Below are 23,101 nucleotides of genomic sequence, written 5' to 3' on the forward strand. Positions count from 1 at the left end.
CAAACGCATAATTAGGTGTGTACGGCTACTACTTAAAGGTGGTGCATCGACAGTTACAAGAACTAAATGAACCGATCACGCATTCACCTACGTGTTGGCGGCTGATGGCTACGTCGTGATCCAAGAAATGCCTAGCTTGGTTCTCTCCGTTTTGTTTCTTTGGTGCGGTCGTCGTCGCCGGCCACTACATATATATGGGCGCTCCGGTGCAGCCCCTGGAGCGGCATGTGAATGGGGCGCCCTTTTTTAAACAACATGCTCTCCCTGTTCCACATTAAGATTGTGTTCTGGAAGAAGAAAGAAATTGAAGACCTCGAAGATTTGTTACAATCTTTTAGACTTTATTTTGTAATCGTTGGAGTCAGTTCATGTATTTCTACCATGTACTATTTATTGCTAGGAATATATGTGGTATTGATTGTCAAAAAAAAAAAAAGTGATGTTTTACCTTTGTCGAAGTGAAACTTTCCAAGTGCTTGACCGAGTCTACTTCCTCAATTCACGAATAAATGTATACACTACATTTTTAGAAAAAGTCAAACATCTTCAATTTTGATCAACTTTCTCATACAAAAGTAGCAATATACTCCCTCCATCCTAGAATGTAAGGCATCTAAGCTTCAGTCAAAAGTCAACATATAAAATAAGTTTGACCAAATTTATATGTAAAAATATAAACGACATTCACAATACCAAATCAATATCAATAGATTCACCATAAAGTATAGTTTCTCAAAATGTTCATTTGATATTGTAGACATTCATATTTTTTCGTATAAACTTGATCAAACTTAGAAGATGTCGACTTTTGGCTAAATCTTAGACGTCTTACATTTTGGGACGGATGGGGGTATGTGATATGAAATTATTATATTATTGAATTACATATCAAGATGAATCTAGCAATATTAACTTAGTGTCATAAATCTTCCTACTTTTTATAGATCTTTGGTCAAAACTAATAAAATTTGACGCAAGAAAAACCTAAACAATTTTGTTTGGAAAAAATGGAAAATTATGCATGTTTTCCCATGCTTTAAGAAGTCTCCAGGTCCGCCACTTGTATCATGTGTCTTCCCTTAGTAACTTAATTTCCTATTAAAGTTTATTTGATTCTTATTAGTTGTTAGAGATGATAGTAAGCGATAATGCATTGTATCACTTATATCCGTCTTCTCTAGCTGGCGTGGACTACTAATGGAAGACCTGTTTTTCTACAATTGTACAACGCCCTTACACCTCTAGTTGGTTATCTTAGGTGTGCCGTGGAGGGTGCGCTTCTCCTGTACTTTTCTTATACTTCTATTTTTGATCTGCCTTTTAAGAGGGTTTTCTTAATTTCTTTCGGTTTCTTCATATTAGTTTATTTATGAAGCGGAGCAAAGATAGGAAGTTTTTTTTGGTGCGGGTACCCGGGTAGTTCCTACTCTAATTACATGAGTCAGACGGCAACATGAGCTGAAAATCCTACCTCACACTCCAAGGTGTAGGAAATCTGATGACTAACAATGACGAGGTATCGTATTACTAATGCTTAAACCTTTTATAATACTTCGCATCCTTCATCAAGAAAAAACAATGACGAAGTAGTATCACATGTCAGAAATAATAATATGCAGATTAACTTCACACTGATCATAATTACTGAGTCAAAGAGAAGAATTAGTGCCATCCATACAACATCATCAATGTTTCCTCGCTGAGTTCTGGCAATAAGAATTTACCACCATGCATATAGCTTTCCTTCCAAATAAAAAAGAAGGTGCTACGTGCGCACAAGGATGTCTTCGAGGGAGATGTCGAGGGAGAGCTGGTGGTGGAGCGACCCGGCGGGGCTTGGCGACGGCGTGGGCGTGGTCTCGGCGCGGCACATCGGGCAGCTGGTTTTGCCGGCGCCGAGCCAGGTGTCGATGCACTCGGCGTGGAAGTAGTGCAGGCACTCCGGCAGCACCCGCACCGCCTCGCCGTCGGCGAAGTCCGCCAGGCACACCGGACAAGTCGGCTCGCCCCACTCCTCATCCTTGTTGTATCGGCACACCACCGCCTTCGTCACCAGCTGCGCCCGCGACGACAAGCTTAGCTCGTCCACGCTGACACTCACCGCGTCCTGATCCGTGCTGGCACCGAGACGGCGGCCGCGCCTGCCCCTCCTCTCGCCGCCGTTGCAGCAGGTGACCAGGATGCAGTGGTGCATCAACAGCACCACGGCGACGCACATCACCGCCAGGAGGCCGATGAACACCGGCGACTTGAACGTCGACGAGCTCATGCTGAACCACTTCATGTGTACTGTTGCATATATGAGCCTAGCTACAGCCTCGGCACCTAGGTCGGAAGCTTCGATCGAATGTGAAATGAGTCATGCAACAATATTAATCGATCCATCGACAGACACATGGTATGGTACAGGCGTACAGCTAGCGGACAGCCCGAGAGCAACGATGGTTACGAAGCTGCATGATCGCTGATGCTACTGATGGCTACTTGGATCTGTTCGCTTGTGCTTGGAAGCTAGTAGCAACAGCACAAATTAAGCCTAGTATACAGTTTCTTTCTTGTTTGTTGCTACTTAAAATGTCAGCTCGATCAGACCAGTTCAAGTTATAGCTCAACATCAGTCCAAGCAGATGAGTCTGAAGATCAGCAATTAACATGAACAATTGGTTATTCGATCGAATCTGACTTAGCAAATTAACAATTGTGCTAAGCTTATTATATAGTAACCGGAAGGCAGTAGACGCCTCGTGGAGTCGCGACACGTTCTAGCTAGCCAGTATAGTAGAGTGAGTGACTAGTTGGAGGTGTCGGGGCAGAACACGATCTTGAGCTCGCCGGGCTGGAGGCAGCGCTGCGGGGTGGCCTCCACGTCCGTCGGCGTCGTCCTCGTGTCCGGGCACCTCTGCTTGAAGAACTGCCCCTGTCCCTGGGCCCTGCACCCGCCGGCGGGGGCCTTGGCGTCGCTGGGGCAGTCGACGTCAAGGTCCACGGAGCAGCCGAGGGACGGGCACTGATCGCCCTGCTCGAACCCGTGCGGCGTCACCACCACCGGCACGTTGAACCCGTCGACCAGGCTCACACTGTACTCCGCCAGCCCATTGGGCCCGTGCACGCTCACCTGCGTCACCGTCGTCGGTGCCGGCGCCACGCCGGTGTCGCACACGTCGTCGTCGTCGTCGATGCAGCCGGTGCGCGCTACGATGCGGCCGGACCACGCGCCGGGAGGAAACGCCAGGGTGACCAGGCCCTCGCCGCCCCCATCGAGGCGGCCGGCGGTGTCGTTGGCGTCGGGGATGGCTGGGAGGCCGATGTTCTGGGTGATGCGCGGCCACACTGGGTAGAGGCAGAGGTTGTGGAGGGTGAGGTTCGTCACCGTCTGCTGGGCGGCGGTGGCAGCGAGAGGGGTGAGCACGGCGAGCACCAAGGTGATCAGAAGTGCCTTGGATGCAGCCATGGCGCGCTAGCTTGTGGGTGGAGTGGATTAGAACTCAAAGTGTTGTTGATGCCTGTCCATTGATCGATCATGGGTATATAAGAGAGGGAAATTTTGTGGTGGTTAAGTAGCAACGAACGCATGTATCTACGCACGCATGTAACGGGGGCGTGCATTCATCGGCACATGTGGCGCCTAGCTCCAACTTTCTCATCATTCGGCTTCTTCTGTTTGAGATAGCTTCACAGGTTCGGCGCTTTGGTAACTTTCTCATGATTCTACCTTCGTTTCAAATTAAGTGTCACATCTGTGTTCAAATCCAAATATTTCTACACATTAAAATACGTCTGAACACATCTTTATCTAGACAAGGCCTTACATTTTGGGAATCAAAGAAGCCCTTACATTTTCGTTTCTGGGAAATTGGAAAATTGCCATATTATTTGACAAAAAGAATTCATGGCAACTCAATATCGATGTACATTTTAAAATACTTTAAAAAATCCAGATGTGGTTTTTTTCCAAGATCTGAAAAAATTACACAATAAGAGATTTATCTGTATTATGAACTAATTATTTATTATTTTCTTCACAAGTCTCCAAAGAGAATTGTAGCGATGGTCCGGATTTTGAGCGGAGTCAGCTACACATTTTTCGTGCTTGGGTGATAGCACCATTTGCCGGAAAAGACACGATGAACATCAAATCGTGGGTTAAGACCCATGAGAAGGAATTCTAAACATGACAGAGAAACATCTTCGAGAGCATAACATTACTAAAACATTCTCATCAGTCCCAAAGCCAAGTAGCAAGTGTATAAAAACTAAACACCACCGCGCAACGATCCATGCCCAGGGGACATCAGCCTAAATCCAACGTCATCACCAAGACACGATAGTGTAGCCGAATGTATGCTACTGGAGCCTGTTGCCTCACCAAACCGGTCTAATCTTTTTCGATAAATAACACTTCTATCTAACTATCTATCTATTCTATATCTATATCTATATATATACCTACTAATAACGCTTACATTAGATTATCACCTTCAGGAGGCTCGGTGGTGCAATTGTGCCACGGAAACAAGGGACATATCCAGATTTTGTTTTGGACTGGTCTATCCTCCCACCAAATCACATATAATGCACCACGACTCGTTTTACACCTTTCTCTCCCGAGAAACCAGGAATAGGTCTTCTTCCCCAATCCGCCTAACCTTTCTCTCCCGAGAACCCAGCGCCGCCGCAACGCACTACATCTGTACCTCACGCTGCAGCTTCAGGATGACCCACGACTCACGAGTAAGGTCTGTGACCACGAGGCAGAGCGTGTTGGTCGGTTGCCACGAGTGAGAGACTAGGGAGAGAGTTGCCACTGCTGATTGACGGAAGCGGCCCTAGGTATCAAGGATGTGCGGCAGAGAGGGAGGTGGGCCGAAACAGGCCGCTGGCTTTTGAGTTGACGGCGGCCAAGACGGACGACGTGGGCAACAAATTGTAGTGTTGGAAGCCGATAGAAGAGAGGGAGATGCGGGGCTAGCGCGTGTGCTTGGCCGGAGCCGGGTGGAAGAGGGACTCAACAATGTTTGGTATTTTGCGGCAACGCGCCGGAATTGTCCAGTATATACTTAAAACACAATATAAATGTTTAAAATAGAGATACCACATTAATCCATATCATCAGAATTATTTCAATTAGATCTCTAATTTATGGCTCGAATTCAGCAAACGGTTACGTAACTTTATTTTGGAGCCGACACGTATACATCCGAAATAATTATTTTTGTTTAGCCAGACACCTATATCAGGTTGTACTCCATGTCACGTGCAAAAGGTAAACCCCATCTTTTAGTAACTTGGAAAACAGAAAAGACCAGGAACAACACGTACGTAACGTTTTGGGCTGTCATGCATACGATAAAATCAATGACGACCTCAGCAGATTAATAAAACGCTACGAATTTTAATAGCGTACAACTTTTAAAATATTTGCATATTATGTTCATAAATATATTCAATTTCTAAGAAATGAGCTGCCTCAGTTTTCGAATATCTATTCTAATATTGACTACTAATATATTTTAACATATTTATATTCGCAAAGTTAAATTTTGTGTCATTATATTTTTCTTGAATATGTAAATATCATCTATTTGCAGAAAGGAACTTATATGTTTCAGATTTACTAAAAAATGGCATTTGATGAATTATGTAAAAGCAAATGTACAGAACAAAATAGCAAATTAATTTTATACATATCCATTGATATCCAAGCTTAAACAAATGTGAGATAGCTATTTGAGTTTGCCATAAAACTGAATGTAAAAATGAGGAACAAAGTCATAAATGTTACCTCACATATTAGAAAATTTATAGGGATATGGGACATATGTGAAGTTAGCGCGCCATAGATGTTACCAGCGTGTGAAGATTGGTTATTTTAACATGCACAATAACATGCCTTAGCAGAGTACCTGCAACTCATGAATTGTCTAATGCAAGGTAACTATCCATCGAGGATATATCTTCCTTGCATAAAACTAGTCTAAGTAGGACGAACCGCATGATCTGTCACCGAATTAGGTCTGATAGTATTAGTTTTCATGAAAATCTAAAAAAAAAATTAAGGAGCCATATATGTCTATATTGTTAAATTCTTTCTGCTTCATTAACCTTTGGCAATAAAATTATCTCACCAAAAATTAAGTTGAAATAACTCAAGTTGACTGTCATGGAGAACCCCCAAAAGCTAAAGCAAGTCTGTTTTTATGATATTCTAAAAGTTTTGGTAGAACTGAGCTGAGAAAAACCATCTAAATCTGGTGTTCCATTTGAAAAACCCGGTATGACATAGTTTCAGATGTTTTGTTCCCTACATTTACGATAGTGTAGTTGAATGTATTCAACTGGAATTAGCCAACATTTTTTTCGTTGCAAGGATGCTACGGTTTGAATTTTGGATTGGATTTCACAGAAACCTTTTCTAAGTTGGTTGGTTGATTCGTAAGATTGAATATTATAAAGGTTTTCTCTATGAAGCAAAAAGACAAAAAACATACTAGGATTGTGGCGAGTAGAGCATCTCTACCGGCGCGTCCTAAATAGGTGCCGACAGTTGTGCCGGCAGTGCACTATGGGGAACGTCGGCACATGCTCCCCATTTAGGGGATATGTTGCACACACCGACGACCCTAATAAGAATTCCTAAAGAAATTTTAAATAAGCAAATGTAAATATACTGCAAAATTTTATTCAAATTTAGTATTACTTACAAAAGTTTAATGAAATTAGAACTAAACTAAACAAAAAGTAAACCCTAATCTAACAACCGACGGTTGGAGCGCGCGATGGGTCTGCCTCATCGTAGTTCTTCTCCTTTGCCGCCGTCTGAGTGCCCGCCTCTTAGCCCTTACTTCGGGCATCTGGCGGTGCAACATGATCGCGGGCGACAACGAAACTTGCCGGCGGCATTTGGCCTTTGGTGCCGTGCTGGCGTGTAGTTGACGTGGGAGTTAGAAATCTTTTCTTTAGTTCCCCGGCAACGGCGCCAGAAATTTAGCTTGATACGCGTACAGCACGTGTTCGTTGGGAACCCCAAGTGGAAGGTGTGATGCGTACAGCAGCAAGTTTCCCTCAGTAAGAAACCAAGGTTTATCGAACCAGTAGGAGTCAAGAAGCACGTTGAAGGTTGATGGCTGCGGGATGTAGTGCGGCGCAACACCAGGGATTCCGGCGCCAACGTGGAACCTGCACAACACAACCAAAGTACTTTGCCCCAACGAAACAGTGAGGTTGTCAATCTCACCGGCTTGCTGTAACAAAGGATTAGATGTATAGTGTGGATGATGATTGTTTGCGAGAAAACAGTAGAACAAGTATTGCAAGTAGATTGTATTCGATGTAAAAGAATGGACCGGGGTCCACAGTTCACTAGAGGTGTCTCTCCCATAAGATAAATAGCATGTTGGGTGAACAAATTACAGTCGGGCAATTGATAAATAAAGAGAGCATGACAATGCACATACATGATATGATGAATATTGTGAGATTTAATTGGGCATTACGACAAAGTACATAGACCGCTATCCAGCATGCATCTATGCCTAAAAAGTCCACCTTCAGAGTTATCATCCGAACCCCTTCCAGTATTAAGTTGCAAAACAACGGACAATTGCATTAAGTATGGTGCGTAATGTAATCAATAACTACATCCTCGGACATAGCATCAATGTTTTATTCCTAGTGGCAACAGCACATCCAGAACCTTAGAACTTTCTATCACTGTCCCAGATTTAATGGAGGCATGAACCCACTATCGAGCATAAATACTCCCTCTTGGAGTTAAGAGCAAAAACTTGGCCAGAGCCTCTACTAGTAACGGAGAGCATGCAAGATCATAAACAACACATAGGTAATAGATTGATAATCAACATAACATAGTATTCTCTATCCATCGGATCCCGACAAACACAACATATAGAATTACAGATAGATGATCTTGATCATGTTAGGCAGCTCACAAGATCCGACAATGAAGCACATGAGGAGAAGACAACCATCTAGCTACTCGCTATGGACCCATAGTCCAGGGGTGAACTACTCACTCATCACTCCGGAGGCGACCATGGCGGTGAAGAGTCCTCCGGGAGATGATTCCCCTCTCCGGCAGGGTGCCGGAGGTGATCTCCAGAATCCCCCGAGATGGGATTGGCGGCGGCGGCGTCACAGTAAGGTTTTCCATATCGTGGCTCTCGGTACTGGGGGTTTCGCGACGAAGGCTTTAAGTAGGCGGAAGGGCAACGCGGGGGGCCACACGAGGGCCACACACGCCATGGCCGCGCGGCCAAGGGCTAGGCCGCGCCGCCCTGTTGTGGCGGCGCCTCGTGGCCCCACTTCCTTTCCCCCTCGGTCTTCTGGAAGCTTCGTGCAAAAATAGGACCCTGGGCGTTGATTTCGTCCAATTCCGAGAATATTTCCTTTGTAGGATTTCTGAAACCAAAAACAGCAGAAACGAGCAACTGGCTCTTCGGCATCTCGTTAATAGGTTAGTGCCGAAAAATGCATAAATACGACATATAATGTGTATAAAACATGTAGATATCATCAATAATGTGGCATGGAACATAAGAAATTATCGATACGTCGGAGACGTATCAGCATCCCCAAGCTTAGTTCTGCTCGTCCCGAGCGAGTAAACGATAACAAAGATAATTTCGGAGTGACATGCCATCATAACCTTGATCATACTATTGTAAGCATATGTAATGAATGCAGCGATCAAAACAATGGTAATGACATGAGTAAACAAATGAATCATAAAGCAAAGACTTTTCATGAATAGTACTTCAAGACAAGCATCAATAAGTCTTGCATAACAGCTAACTCATAAAGCAATAAATCAAAGTAAAGGTATTGAAGCAACACAAAGGAAGATTAAGTTTCAGCGGTTGCTTTCAACTTGTAACATGTATATCTCATGGATAATTGTCAACATAGAGTAATATAACAAGTGCAATATGCAAGTATGTAGGAATCAATGCACAGTTCACACAAGTGTTTGCTTCTTGAGGTGGAGAGAGATAGGTGAACTGACTCAACATTAAAAGTAAAAGATAGGCCCTTCAAAGAGGAAAGCATCGATTGCTATATTTGTGCTAGAGCTTTTATTTTGAAAACAAGAAACAATTTTGTCAACGGTAGTAATAAAGCATATGTATCATGTAAATTATATCTTACAAGTTGCAAGCCTCATGCATAGTATACTAATAGTGCCCGCACCTTGTCCTAATTAGCTTGGACTACCGGGATCATCGCAATACACATGTTTTAACCAAGTGTCACAAAGGGGTACCTCTATGCCGCTCTGTACAAAGGTCTAAGGAGAAAGCTCGCATTTTGGATTTCTCGCTTTTGATTATTCTCAACTTAGACATCCATACCGGGACAACATAGACAACAGATAATGGACTCCTCTTTAATGCATAAGCATGTAGCAACAATTAGTGTTCTCATATGAGATTGAGGATATATGTCCAAAACTGAAACTTCCACCATGATTCATGGCTTTAGTTAGCGGCCCAATGTTCTTCTCTAACAATATGCATGCTCTAACCATTAAAGTGGTAGATCTCTCTTACATCAGACAAGACGGACATGCATAGCAACTCACATGATATTCAACAAAGAGTAGTTGATGGCGTCCCCAGAAAACATGGTTATCGCACAACAAGCAACTTAATAAGCGATAAAGTGCATAAGTACATATTCAATTCCACAATAGTTTTTAAGCTATTTGTCCCATGAGCTATATATTGCAAAGGTAAAGAATGGAAATTTTAAAGGTAGCACTCAAGCAATTTACTTTGGAATGGCGGAGAAATACCATGTAGTAGGTAGGTATGGTGGACACAAATGGCATAGTGGTTGGCTCAAGGATTTTGGATGCATGAGAAGTATTCCCTCTCGATACAAGGTTTAGGCTAGCAAGGTTATTTGAAACAAACACAAGGATGAACCGGTGCAGCAAAACTCACATAAAAGACATATTGTAAACATTATAAGACTCTACACCGTCTTCCTTGTTGTTCAAACTCAATACTAGAAATTATCTAGACTTTAGAGAGACCAAATATGCAAACCAAATTTAGAAAGCTCTAGGTGTTTCTTCATTAATAGGTGCAAAGTATATGATGCAAGAGCTTAAACATGAGCACAACAATTGCCAAGTATCAAATTATTCAAGACATTTTAGAATTACTACATGTAGCATTTCCCGATTCCAACCATATAACAATTTAACGAAGAAGATTCAGCCTTCGCCATGAATACTATGAGTAAAGCCTAAGGACATATTTGTCCATATGCAACAGCGGAGCGTGTCTCTCTCCCACACAATGAATGCTAGGATCCATTTTATTCAAACAAAAACAAAAACAAAAACAAACCGACGCTCCAAGCAAAGCACATAAGATGTGATGGAATGAAAATATAGTTTCAGGGGAGGAACCTGATAATGTTGTCGATGAAGAAGGGGATGCCTTGGGCATCCCCAAGCTTAGACGCTTGAGTCTTCTTAAAATATGCAGGGGTGAACCACCGGGGCATCCCCAAGCTTAGAGCTTTCACTCTCCTTTATCATATTGTATCATCCTCCTCTCTTGATCCTTGAAAACTTCCTCCACACCAAACTCGAAACAACTCATTAGAGGGTTAGTGTACAATAAAAATTAACATGTTCAGAGGTGACACAATCATTCTTAACACTTCTGGACATTGCATAAAGCTACTTGACATTAATGGAACAAAGAAATTCATCCATCATAGCAAAAGAGACAATGCGAAATAAAAGGCAGAATCTGTCAAAACAGAACAGTCCGTAAAGATGGATTTTATTGAGGCACCAGACTTGCTCAAATGGAAATGCCCAAATTGAATGAAAGTTGCGTACATATCTGAGGATCCCGCACGTAAATTGGCATATTTTTCTGAGCTACCTACAGAGAGGCAGGTCGAAATTAGTGACAGCAAAGACATCTGTTACTGCGCAGCAATCCAAATCTAGTATGAACCTTACTATCAAAGACTTTACTTGGCACAACAATGCACAAAACTAAGATAAGGAGAGGTTGCTACAGTAGTAAACAACTTCCAAAACTCAAATATAAAATAAAAATACTGTAGTAAAAACATGGGTTGTCTCCCATAAGCGCTTTTCTTTAACGCCTTTCAGCTAGGCGCAGAAAGTGTATATCAAGTGTTGTCAAGAGATGCAGCGTCGATATTACCTTGGGCTTTCCCCTTACCTTTCTTGTTCTTTTTCTTACTCTTTGACTTAGGGAATATATGTCTACCCCCGGGTGTAGAGGTGAATTTTAGGGTGCCTTCTCCCATATCTATGACTGCTCCCAATAGTTTCAGCAGGGATCTTCCGAGGGTGATTTGTCCTGTTCCTGCACATTCAATAACAAGATAATCAATGTATATTGTTCTCCCAGGAATGGTTGTATGCACACCCGCAGCTATTCCTTTAGGAATTATAACAGAGTTATCAATAAGAGTTATTCCTTCTCCCCCTTCAACGAATCCCCAAAGTTTCAAAGATTCATGAATACTCTTAGGCATTAGGAAAAATTCGGACATAATATCACAATTAGCATGAAGAGTTTGGTCACCGATAGCAATTTTAATAGTAGGATCCCATAATGAAGGTTCAGAGTTCACTAAAACTTGATCAAGACGGTTACGAACATATCCACAATTTTCATTCAAGCGAGATGCACTTGTCTCAAGAGTGTTTAATCTATTATAAATGCTAATAAGGGCTGAATCAAAGTTATTAGCTGAATCATGTGATGCAACCAACTTCTTTATGGCATTAAAAGCTTGATCCCCATTGCAACGAAGGAAATCTCCTCCCACTACAGCATCCAAGGCATATCTATAACGAATCATAAGACCAAAATAAAAATTACTAAGGAGCAAACTTAGAGTCATTTGAGGTTCAGTTTTACGATAAGAAGTAAAAATTCTGGACCAAGCATCTTTAAAACTCTCCTCATCCCCTTGTTTAAAAGTGAAGACTAATTCCTCAGGTGAGGAAGCAACAAGTGCAGAGCTAGACATGGTAACAAAAAGTAAAATGCAAGTAAATTTTTTTTGTGTTTTTGATATAGAGTGCAAGACAGTAAATAAAGTAAAGCTAGCAACTATTTTTTTTGTGTTTTGATATAAGTGCAGCAAACAAAGTAGTAAATAAAGTAAAGCAAGACAAAAACAAAGTAAAGAGATTGGATTGTGGAGACTCCCCTTGCAGCGTGTCTTGATCTCCCCGGCAACGGCGCCAGAAATTTAGCTTGCTGGCGTGTAGTTGACGTGGGAGTTAGAAATCTTTTCTTCAGTTCCCCGGCAACGGCGCCAGAAATTTAGCTTGATACGCGTACAGCACGCGTCCGTTGGGAACCCCAAGTGGAAGGTGTGATGCGTACAGCAGCAAGTTTCCCTCGGTAAGAAACCAAGGTTTATCGAACCAGTAGGAGTCAAGAAGCACGTTGAAGGTTGATGGCGGCGGGATGTAGTGCGGCGCAACACCAGGGATTCCGGCGCCAACGTGGAACCTGCACAACACAACCAAAGTACTTTGCCCCAACGAAACGAGTGAGGTTGTCAATCTCACCGGCTTGCTGTAACAAAGGATTAGATGTATAGTGTGGATGATGATTGTTTGCAGAAAACAGTAGAACAAGTATTGCGGTAGATTGTATTCGATGTAAAAGAATGGACCGGGGTCCACGAGTTCACTAGAGGTGTCTCTCCCATAAGATAAATAGCATGTTGGGTGAACAAATTACAGTCGGGCAATTGACAAATAAAGAGAGCATGACAATGCACATACATGATATGATGAATATTGTGAGATTTAATTGGGCATTACGACAAAGTACATAGACCGCTATCCAGACATGCATCTATGCCTAAAAAGTCCACCTTCGAGGTTATCATCCGAACCCCTTCCAGTATTAAGTTGCAAAACAACGGACAATTGCATTAAGTATGGTGCGTAATGTAATCAATAACTACATCCTCGGACATAGCATCAATGTTTTATTCCTAGTGGCAACAGCACATCCACAACCTTAGAACTTTCTATCACTGTCCCAGATTTAATGGAGGCATGAACCCACTATCGAGCATAAATACTCCCTCTTGGAGTTAAGAGCAAAAACTTGGCCAGAGCCTCTACTAGTAACGGAGAGCATGCAAGATCATAAACAACACATAGGTAATAGATTGATAATCAACATAACATAGTATTCTCTATACATCGGATCCCGACAAACACAACATATATAATTACAGATAGATGATCTTGATCATGTTAGGCAGCTCACAAGATCCAGACAATGAAGCACATGAGGAGAAGACAACCATCTAGCTACTGCTATGGACCCATAGTCCAGGGGTGAACTACTCACTCATCACTCCGGAGGCGACCATGGCGGTGAAGAGTCCTCCGGGAGATGATTCCCCTCTTCGGCAGGGTGCCGGAGGTGATCTCCAGAATCCCCCGAGATGGGATTGGCGGCGGCGGCGTCACAGTAAGCTTTTCCGTATCGTGGCTCTCGGTACTGGGGGTTTCGCGACGAAGGCTTTAAGTAGGCGGAAGGGCAACGCGGGGGGCCACACGAGGGCCCCACACGCCAGGGCAGCGCGGCCAAGGGCTGGGCCGCGCCGCCCTGTTGTGGCAGCGCCTCGTGGCCCCACTTCCTTTCCCCCTCGGTCTTCTGGAAGCTTCGTGCAAAAATAGGACCCTGGGCGTTGATTTCGTCCAATTCCGAGAATATTTCCTTTGTAGGATTTCTGAAACCAAAAACAGCAGAAAACCAGAATCGGCTCTTCGGCATCTCGTTAATAGGTTAGTGCCGGAAAATGCATAAATACGACATATAATGTGTATAAAACATGTAGATATCATCAATAATGTGGCATGGAACATAAGAAATTATCGATACGTCGGATACGTATCATGCCGCCTTCCACTGGAGGGACTCCTTGTTCTGGGCGAGCCTAGCTTCCTCGCAATATGCCGCCTCGGACTGGCGTTAAGCGTTGAGCTCAAGCAGCATCTACCACTCGGTCGCCATGAGGAGGCGACCTACCTCCTCCGTGGCTGCTTGTTCACGCGAGATCTCGAGGGTGTGCTCGAAGTTGGTGGCGTCGATCTCCTCGAGCGTTTTCTCATTGATACTCCGAAAGCGATGCACGATAATGGAGGCCAGGATCGCTGTCTTCTCCTAGTCGACGTGGAACTGCTCCTCCTCGGCCCACTACGCCGCCTCCTCCGCCGCCTCGGCATCCATGTTTGCTATGAACGCCTCATTCCACTCGTCGAACTCGGAGTCATCGGAGTCGACGAAGTTGAAGTCCGGAAACTCAAACTTGGCGGCGGGCTGCGGCAGGGTCACAAGGTCTAGTTGCGGCGGTGGCGGTGGCGGTAGCGCCTCTGGAGGCGGGTGGCTGTTCCGGCCTAGCATCGAGTAGGTGGTGGCGAGCTGACACAGAATTATGGCGTAGAGGCGAGTTCGGCGAAGCAGGGGAGAACGGGCTCTGGCCGGTGTGGGGGGGAACAGGCGGGTTCATTAAATGTCAACATGTTCCTGTGGAGGTTGGCCAAGCAGTCGTTGCCAACGAACGAGGTTCAGCACCACCGCAAGATGGCGAATGATGATAGGTGTCAGCTATCTGGTGCCCAAGATACATGGCGTCATGCATTACTCGACTGCACCATGTCACGCTGTGTATGGGCACTTGCCGATGAGGAGGTGACGGAACACATGCACAGATCAGAGGAGGGAAACGCGAGGGAATGGCTAGCAACTGTGACGAATACACTCTGCCATAGAGACCAGACTAGGGTTTCGTCACCCTATGGGTGATATGGCATCGAGAAGGAAGGCTATACACGAACAGGAGTACAGAAGTCCCCTCTTCGTTCACCTGTTTGTGGAAATTTTCATTGCGGATCTCGATCAGTCCGATGAAGGAAGGCAACGGTGTTAGAGATATATTTGGTATAGATATATTAGGTAGTCTAGGATTTGTAATCTCTACCTACCATATCTCTAGGAGAGCTATCTTAGCCTCCAAGTCTTGTACCACTATATATACTCGCCCGAGAGGCTCAATACAATATCCATCATATTCCGCATATCCCTCTCTATCCTTCTACATGGTACCAGAGCGGCGCCGATCCTAACCTAGCCGCCGCCCAAGCTTCCGCGCCGCGCCGCCCCCGGGGAGGTCGATCTCCATGATCTACTCCGGGGGCCGCGCAACCCGTATGAGGGTTCGTCCGGCGATCCGTTGATCCGCTGCCCTCGAGTCTTTTTTTTCCAATCCGTAGATTGGTTTTCTTTTTGCGTCGCCGGTCGCTCGACCGGTGTTTTCTTTTTTGGTTTACCGATCATAGATCGGATTGAGTCACCCATTGCCGTCGTCCACTTGCGCCTCTACTCCAACAATGACATCGATCTGCACCGGCCATCAACCGCACGGCACAGCCGCATGCGCCGCACACGGGGCGCCCCTACGTGCGATGCAGCAGGTTGTTTCGCCTGCACGGTCTCCATCGCCGGTTCATCTTCGCTGTCATCACCGGGACTACATCGACAACGCCGCCATCGACTCCGATCTGCGCGTCGTCCACGCCATGGCGCGTACAGCGCTGCCGTAGGTCTGATCAACCGATAGCGCGCACGTCTCCGCCAAGCACGTCCCGAGCACGCGCCTACCACTGATCGAGCTACGGGTTGCGCTGCGTCGCCCCTTCGGGCCGCAGCGCTGCCGCCTTTGGTCCATGCTACCGGCCTCCGACACGCCTTCCGAGGCATGTACGTCGCCGGTGGCCTCCCGCCGCTGCACCGACTCGCGCCCTGCAGCCACGTCGGCCCCTCGGGCCGTGACGTCACCGCACGCAGTCTACTTCGCCGTCCCCCGCGCACATACGTCCGAGGCCACAACAGCGCCGCCCCTTCGGCGCGGGTCACCTCCGTCCGCGCATGGTCTTCGTCACGCCGCCGGGTCTTCCTCGCCTACTTCGTGTACCGCCGCTGCGCCTCCACCCCTGGTCGCCGCTGGGCTCGCCAAACACTCCAGGTCGCGTTGGGCTCGCCGACCACCACAAACGCCCGTCTAGGCGTCCAACATGACCACCTCGGGTCACCGCTGAGTTAGCCGCCTTCTACGTCTTCATCCACTACATCTCCGCCGCCAGCGTCCTCGCATCTTCTCGGACTACGACACCTGCTACTCTACTCCGACAACTGCCGTTGAGTCTTCCTCTGCTAAGTCTACTTCGACATGGCGCGCCATTTGTACTGGTCCCGTCCTACGCATGCACGGTGCTGGCAACACCGCCGCGTGCCTTCATCCCCGACGCGTCCGCGGGCCTAGCAAGCTCGGATCGGCGCCTCGCCTTCCTCGACTTCGTCTTGCGTACCCCGTTCTGGCAAAACCGGAGTATGCCTTCGTCCCCGATGTGCGCCTAGTTCTGGCAAAACTAGGGTAGCACCTCGTCCTCGACGGCTCGGACTGCATCGACTTCGGCATCGACAACCTCCACGACTGCCTTGACGCGTCTCCGTCACTCTCCTCGCGCACTATGCGCTTGCGGCTTCATGTGCGGCTACCTCGACACCCGACCACGACATCGACCACGACAATCCCTCGCGCAGCTCCCTCGACCAAGGTTGCAGCACCCACGCTCTCAGCTACCTCGACATCGGCACAAGGGCTATCACCTCGCATGAGCACCTCGGCTTCTTCTACAGTCCAAGCATCCGCGACGCGACATCGTCCACGACGCTCACGCTACGACTCGCGGGGAGTGTCAGCCCGTTGGTTCCTACCTTCAGCTTCTCTCCCGGTCGACCGTCCGCGACGCTCATCGTTGTTCACGTCACTACCGCTACGACTGCGGGGGAGTGTTAGAGATATATTTGGTATAGATATATTAGGTAGTCTAGGATTTGTAATCTCTACCTACCATATCTCTAGGAGAGCTATCTTAGCCTCCAAGTCTTGTACCACTATATATACTCGCCCGAGAGGCTCAATACAATATCCATCATATTCCGCATATCCCTCTCTATCCTTCTACAGACGGCAGCAGGCGGTGCCCAACGTGGCCACACCGGCTTGGATACCACCCCCGCAAGGCACGCTGAAAATTAACGTCGACGCCAGGATGGGGAAGAACACAGGAAGAGGCACGGTTGCCGCAGTGGCGCGCGACTCAAGCGGGCTCTTTCAGGGAGCCTCAACGGTGGTCTACCCGGGGAGGATGGACGCTGAGACACTCGAGGCCTTGGCGTGCCGTGAGGTTGTGTCTCTGGCCCTCGATGTTGGAGCTCGGAGGTTGAAGGTGGCGAGTGATTGCAGCAATGTCATCGCAAGCTTGGAGCAAGGAACCATGGGTGTCTATGCTCATATTATCCAGGAAATCAACAAGTCTAGAGGTAGTTTTGATTTTTTGTCCTTTGTTCATGAGTAGGCTCTCGAATAAAGAGGCCCATAGATTAGCTAAGAGTAGTGTGCTGTTGGACCAGGGCGCCATGTTTGGCTCCTGGATCCTCTAGACGGTGTGTGCAACCTTGTATCCTCTGAAGTTTGAATAAAGGGCAGGGTTCTCAAAAAAAAATTAGAATCCTGTAGTTGTCAAAAATAATGACATAGCTAAAATAATCTATTCGGGGCCCAAGGAAAGATAGTGGGCTAACAGCCGACAGGACAGAAAAATCCTCTCCCACACAATATAAGTGCGTAAACATCAAATCATATGTTCAACTTCACTAAAACATAAACTATGTGAGCAACCATGAAAACGATAAGAATTGAAGAAAAAAATGCTGGATTCCCATGCTGCAACGAAATCTATACGGTTCAAGATATTTTGTTTTCTAGCAATCATACCCTTTGGGAAATGATTTTCATGAAGCGCCAACAAGATGAATAACCAAAGAGCAATGAGCTGGATAAAGTTGATGGGCTGGACTATAGCTCTAAGATTACAAACGAGTTTCAACAGTGAAGATTGGCCACAATTCTGCAAAAACTGTGCAGCAAAAGACCAGCTGCAAGCCTGCAACACACAGATCAACAGCAGCACCTAGGTACAATTTTTCATTAACCTATTTTGTCAGCTGTTGACCTATTGTTCAAATGCTCAGATAGTTTGTCTCTCACGTTGACAGCCTTCTCATCTGCTAACAGGCACACCTGTTGCCTGTAATTCGCATCATGATCATCAGATATCCGTGCCTCATCCATGGCTGCATCCTCCTCCATGTCTACCGTTATGTTATGCAGCAGGCAGCACACGTGGATTATTCGAGGCAGCTTATGCTTGTCAGGGCGCCACATCTCTCCCTGCAGAAACTTCCATGTGTCTTTGAACCTTGCTAGCGCCTTCAACGCGACCACTCTGGCTGCGGAGTGTCTCCTATTGAACTCCAATTTGGGATCTGAGAGGTCATTTTCTTGGTAAGGTGTGAGCAGCCAGGGAAGCAAAGGGTATCCTGTATCACCAATTATGTATTCCCCAACTTCTGATTCATCTGATGATAACTTCAGAGTGCTCCCATTCAACCGTGAACCCTTCTCACACAGCTTGAAGAGACCTGAGCTGTTCAAAATGCTTGCCTCTTTCATGCTACCTGGCCATCCCGTCACAATATCTGTGAATCTCATATCTGGATCAATTACAGCCTGCAGTACCATGCTGTAATTCTTTTCTTGGTCAAGCCAGACCTTACAGTTTGGTTCAGCCGAGGACAGGCACATTATGATGTGAGTTGTGTCTACGACACCGCAGCAGTTTGGCAAACCATGGATCTTCTCGAACTTGGATTTGATCATCGCCATCTCATCAGAGTCTGGCCAGCGTAAATGGTGGCCTGCTCGCGCCTCCACAGCTTCAACAAACCTCCAAGTTATCAGTGACACGGTCGAGTGGTTCACACCGACAGAGGCTCCTACAGTTACCAGCGACCCACCAGAGTTCAACCTTCTCAGAGCAACAGCTACTCGATCTTCCAATGACAGCACCGTCCCATCGAGAAAGGTATAGCTGCTAGCCCTTACCATCATATCGTCTTTCACCAGACTGCATACATAGTTGAAGGTTTTTCTTGGCATTTTGAAGATAGACTCAAATCTGTGTGACTCCACAGAAGATAAAGTTCCTGAGAAGAAAATGAAGAAATAGGTTACAAAACCAATGACTTGCAAGGGAACAGAAATACTATGGAAGACTTTACCAAGCACATCAATATTTTATAGATATGTTAAACTGGAACAATGAAGTGCTTGTCAGGTGGAGATCAAATTTCAATACAGTATCAAATAACCTAAGGAAACAAGTAAACAATAAACATTTGGAGACACGCGTGAGTGCAGCCAAACCAAAATGTGGTATACACGACCCATACAACAAATACTTTTTTGGCGCGAGAACCACAAAACTAGTAGTTGGTAAAACAGAAGTTTCAAACTAGTCTCATTAAACAGCTCCAGTTCAGCGAGCATTATATAAGTGCCAAGCCACTTCCATAGTTTTAATTCTACATTGCCAAAAAAAAATGCATCAGGTACCAGTAGTAACTTGTATGGAAGATCCAGATGTTGTTGCAACCTTCAGAAAGAAAGTCAGAAATAACAAGTAACATATGTGGAGAAATTCCTTCCCCGCATGCAGTATTTTACTTACCAATCTCTTAATTAGCGAGCCTGGAAATTGCTAAGAATACGTCTGTGGCAACTGGCAATGCAAGCGCACAGGAAACAAAACTAAACCAACGTAATGGCCAATCACCTACCAAGATTTACAGACCAAGTTGCTATATAGCTGCATCACATGTATAACTTGATGTCATGCTTCGATAAAGATGAATTGATCCAACATGAAGAAGACAAGAGATTCTCATGCTCAGCTTCCACAGAGAGATAAGAACCCAGCTAAGCATCGACTAGCATAAGAAATCAAACCGACTATCATACTCATGGTGTGTAAAGCCTGCATTTGGACCTGACAACCGATAACTCCATAGTCATCGTATATGCAGTAATCAGTAACTTGCCCATCGTCCTGCCTAGTCATCAGTAATCACAACATAGATGCACAATCGAAAGCTCGGTTCATTGCAATTGATAACTCAACCTAAATCGCAGCGTAAAACTGAAGCATCACTGTTCTGTTCGTTTACAAAAAAAAAAAAAATTTACTGCAGCATCCGTACTCAAAGACACTCCGTGAGTCAGATGCATTATTCCAGCTGGTGCAGGACCGTGGCATTTATCACGAGTAGCTCCTAACACGATCGATAAAGCACGATACTACTACTCCAGGAATCGGAGCGTGAGATATACAGTAATTTAGATCTAAAAAGAAATAACGCCGCTAGGGCAGGATATGCCCGCGAGTCACACAGAATCTGCGCAAATCTCGTGGAGACGTACGGGCGCGGGGAGCAGAAAGGGACGCACCTGCCATCCGCATGCAGAAGCCGTCCCACCAGTCGCCGCCGGGCGCGCCGTGCCCCGCCGCCGCCGCCATTGCGGCCTTCTTCTCCGCCGCCGCCTTCTTGCGGCGCTTGGCACCGCGAAGCGGCGCCATGACAAACACGGACTGTTGTGTCAGACGAATCGATGAGAGCGAGTAATCTGAGTGGTGGCGGTGAAATCAAGAAACCAGGGGAAGGGGGCGGGCGTGGACGCGGGGAGGTGTGTGTCACGGCTGCGTCGGCGGCGAGGCGATGGAGGGGGCGCCCCGGCGGTGGCTGGGCATGGAGTGGAGGGTGCAGGGCATGTAGAGTTGATGGGGAGGAAGAGCTTGTATGGTAAGTTTTGGGGGGCGACGCAAGGAAGGAGAAGAGGAGAGAGGAAGAGGCGAAGATGGCTGGATTGGAGAGACGGCACAGGGTTTGTATGTGTATTTATTTGTACATCTGTAGGTGCATAGTACATGTGTATTCCTATAAATCGTATGTTGTATTCCGTAGGAATCCTACGGTAGGATGCATGAATGTTTCTGTCTACGTGTGTGTGTAGGTGCGTGTACAGTTATATGTTTTCTTACCAGAATTATATGTTTGCACGGTAGGAGTATATGTTTTTTTCGAGGATAGAGCGGGACGATTTTCTTGTTATTATTTATCTTTTTAGAGGAGAAATGCAGGAGCTCTCTATATATATATATATCATAAAGTAGAACAAAATAAACAAAAATAACTATTGTTATTTACAGCGTGATCAGTGGATCTATGAAAATACGCTACTCCTTTCGTCCCAAATTAGATGACACAGTTTTTCTAAAATGAGCAAAACTACGCGTTGCGGAGCATCTAGATAGTAGTATCTAAACCAAATCTGACAAGAATTGTGACAACTAATTTGAAATGGGGAATATAACAAATTATGATCGCAAGTCAAAGTGCGTAACTAGTTATTAAACTAAGAGCGGTTTTATGGGCATAAAACTTTATTGGACATAAATGACGGTTTTTTGGACATATGTGCACGCTATGGAAGGTGGATGTCGTGTCTTACTATTTTTGTGTGTGGAAGATATGACATATCCATTCACCGTCTGATATATATGCATAACCCATACATGCGTCACCCATCTCAGCAAGCACACGAGAAAACCTCAAGAAACAAACAAATAATATAGGAGCTAGCTTTTTTGGATTTTCAGTTGAGCAGTAACTTCGCCCTCCATCATATTTATTATCAATCGAAGAATAAACCAAGATCAACCATACATCGAGAAGGAGGTGCATCGCTTGTGCGTGAGGTTTGGAGACCTTTGGAGTAGCCTAACATGTCAACTTTCTGTGGGACGGGGGCCTAGCGAAGGCAAGTACCCATCGTGCTCCCGCTACATCCACCGATGTGATGAGAAAGCTACTTAGAATTCCACGCCAGAGAGTATTACCAACATCACCCAACCATCACTCACTTCCATCCTTCTTAAGCGCAGAAAGTCCAAAGTGTGGTTTCATAGTGGACTTGAGAGTGAAGAAGCAAAAAAAAATCTCTAGGTGTGGCTGTGATACGTCCCAAACGTATCTATAATTTCTTATGTTCCATGCTACTTTTATGATGATACTCACATATTTTATACACATTATATGTCATATTTATGCACTTTCCGGCACTAACCTATTGACGAGATGCCGAAGAGCCGATTGTTGTTTTCTGCTTGTTTTTGGTTTCAGAAATCCTAGTAAGGAAATATTCTCGGAATTGGACGAAATCAACGCCCAGGGTCCTATTTTTGCACGAAGCTTCCAGAAGACCGGAGGGGAGACGAAGTGGGGCCACGGGGCGCCGCCACACTAGGGTGGCGCGGCCTAGAGGGGGCCCGCGTGGCCCTAGCATGTGGGGCCCCCGTGACTCTCCCGACTCCGCCCTTCCGCCTACTTAAAGCCTCCGTCGCGAAACCCCCAGTACCGAGAGCCACGATACGGAAAACCTTCCGGAGACGCCGCCGCCGCCAATCCCATCTCGGGGGATTCAGGAGATCGCCTCCGGCACCCTGCCGGAGAGGGGAATCATCTCCCGGAGGTCTCTTCATCGCCATGATCGCCTCCGGATCGATGTGTGAGTAGTTCACCCCTGGACTATGGGTCCATAGCGGTAGCTAGATGGTCGTCTTCTCCTCATTGTGCTATCATGTTAGATCTTGTGAGCTGCCTATCATGATCAAGATCATGTATTTGTAATCCTACATGTTGTGTTTGTTGGGATCCGATGAATATTGAATACTATGTCAAGTTGATTATAAATCTATCATATATGTTATTTATGTTCTTGCATGCTCTCCGTTGCTAGTAGAGGCTGCGGCCAAGTTGATACTTGTGACTCCAAGAGGGAGTATTTATGCTCGATAGTGGGTTCATGCCTCCATTAAATGCGGGACGATGACGAGAAAGTTCTAAGGTTGTGGATGTCTTGTTGCCACTAGGGATAAAACATCGATGCTTTGTCTAAGGATATTTGTGTTGATTACATTACGCACCATACTTAATGCAATTGTCTCGTTGTTTACAACTTAATACTGGAAGGGGTTCGGATGATAACTTCGAAGGTGGACTTTTTAGGCATAGATGCATGCTTG

At 45.8% G+C, this 23,101-nt stretch overlaps 2 protein-coding genes across 2 annotated transcripts; both read right to left on the bottom strand.

Annotated features, from left to right (window-relative positions):
• Positions 1-2,791: 2,791 nt before the first annotated feature.
• LOC124698161 (osmotin-like protein) lies at positions 2,792-3,451 on the bottom strand. Its single transcript, XM_047230675.1, has one exon. It carries the CDS (start codon positions 3,449-3,451, stop codon positions 2,792-2,794), a length of 660 nt encoding a protein of 219 aa, XP_047086631.1.
• Positions 3,452-17,958: 14,507 nt separating this feature from the next.
• Positions 17,959-20,777, bottom strand: LOC124697994 (protein ALP1-like). The gene is made up of 2 exons (XM_047230521.1): positions 20,467-20,777; positions 17,959-19,166 (listed from the first exon to the last, which is right to left on the bottom strand). The coding sequence occupies exons 1-2, from the start codon at positions 20,594-20,596 to the stop codon at positions 18,109-18,111; spliced, it is 1,188 nt and encodes a 395-aa protein (XP_047086477.1). The 5' UTR covers positions 20,597-20,777; the 3' UTR covers positions 17,959-18,108.
• Positions 20,778-23,101: the final 2,324 nt, after the last annotated feature.

The sequence above is a fragment of the Lolium rigidum genome, chromosome 3 (genome assembly GCF_022539505.1).
Source record: "Lolium rigidum isolate FL_2022 chromosome 3, APGP_CSIRO_Lrig_0.1, whole genome shotgun sequence".
Classification (NCBI taxonomy): Eukaryota; Viridiplantae; Streptophyta; class Magnoliopsida; order Poales; family Poaceae; genus Lolium; species Lolium rigidum.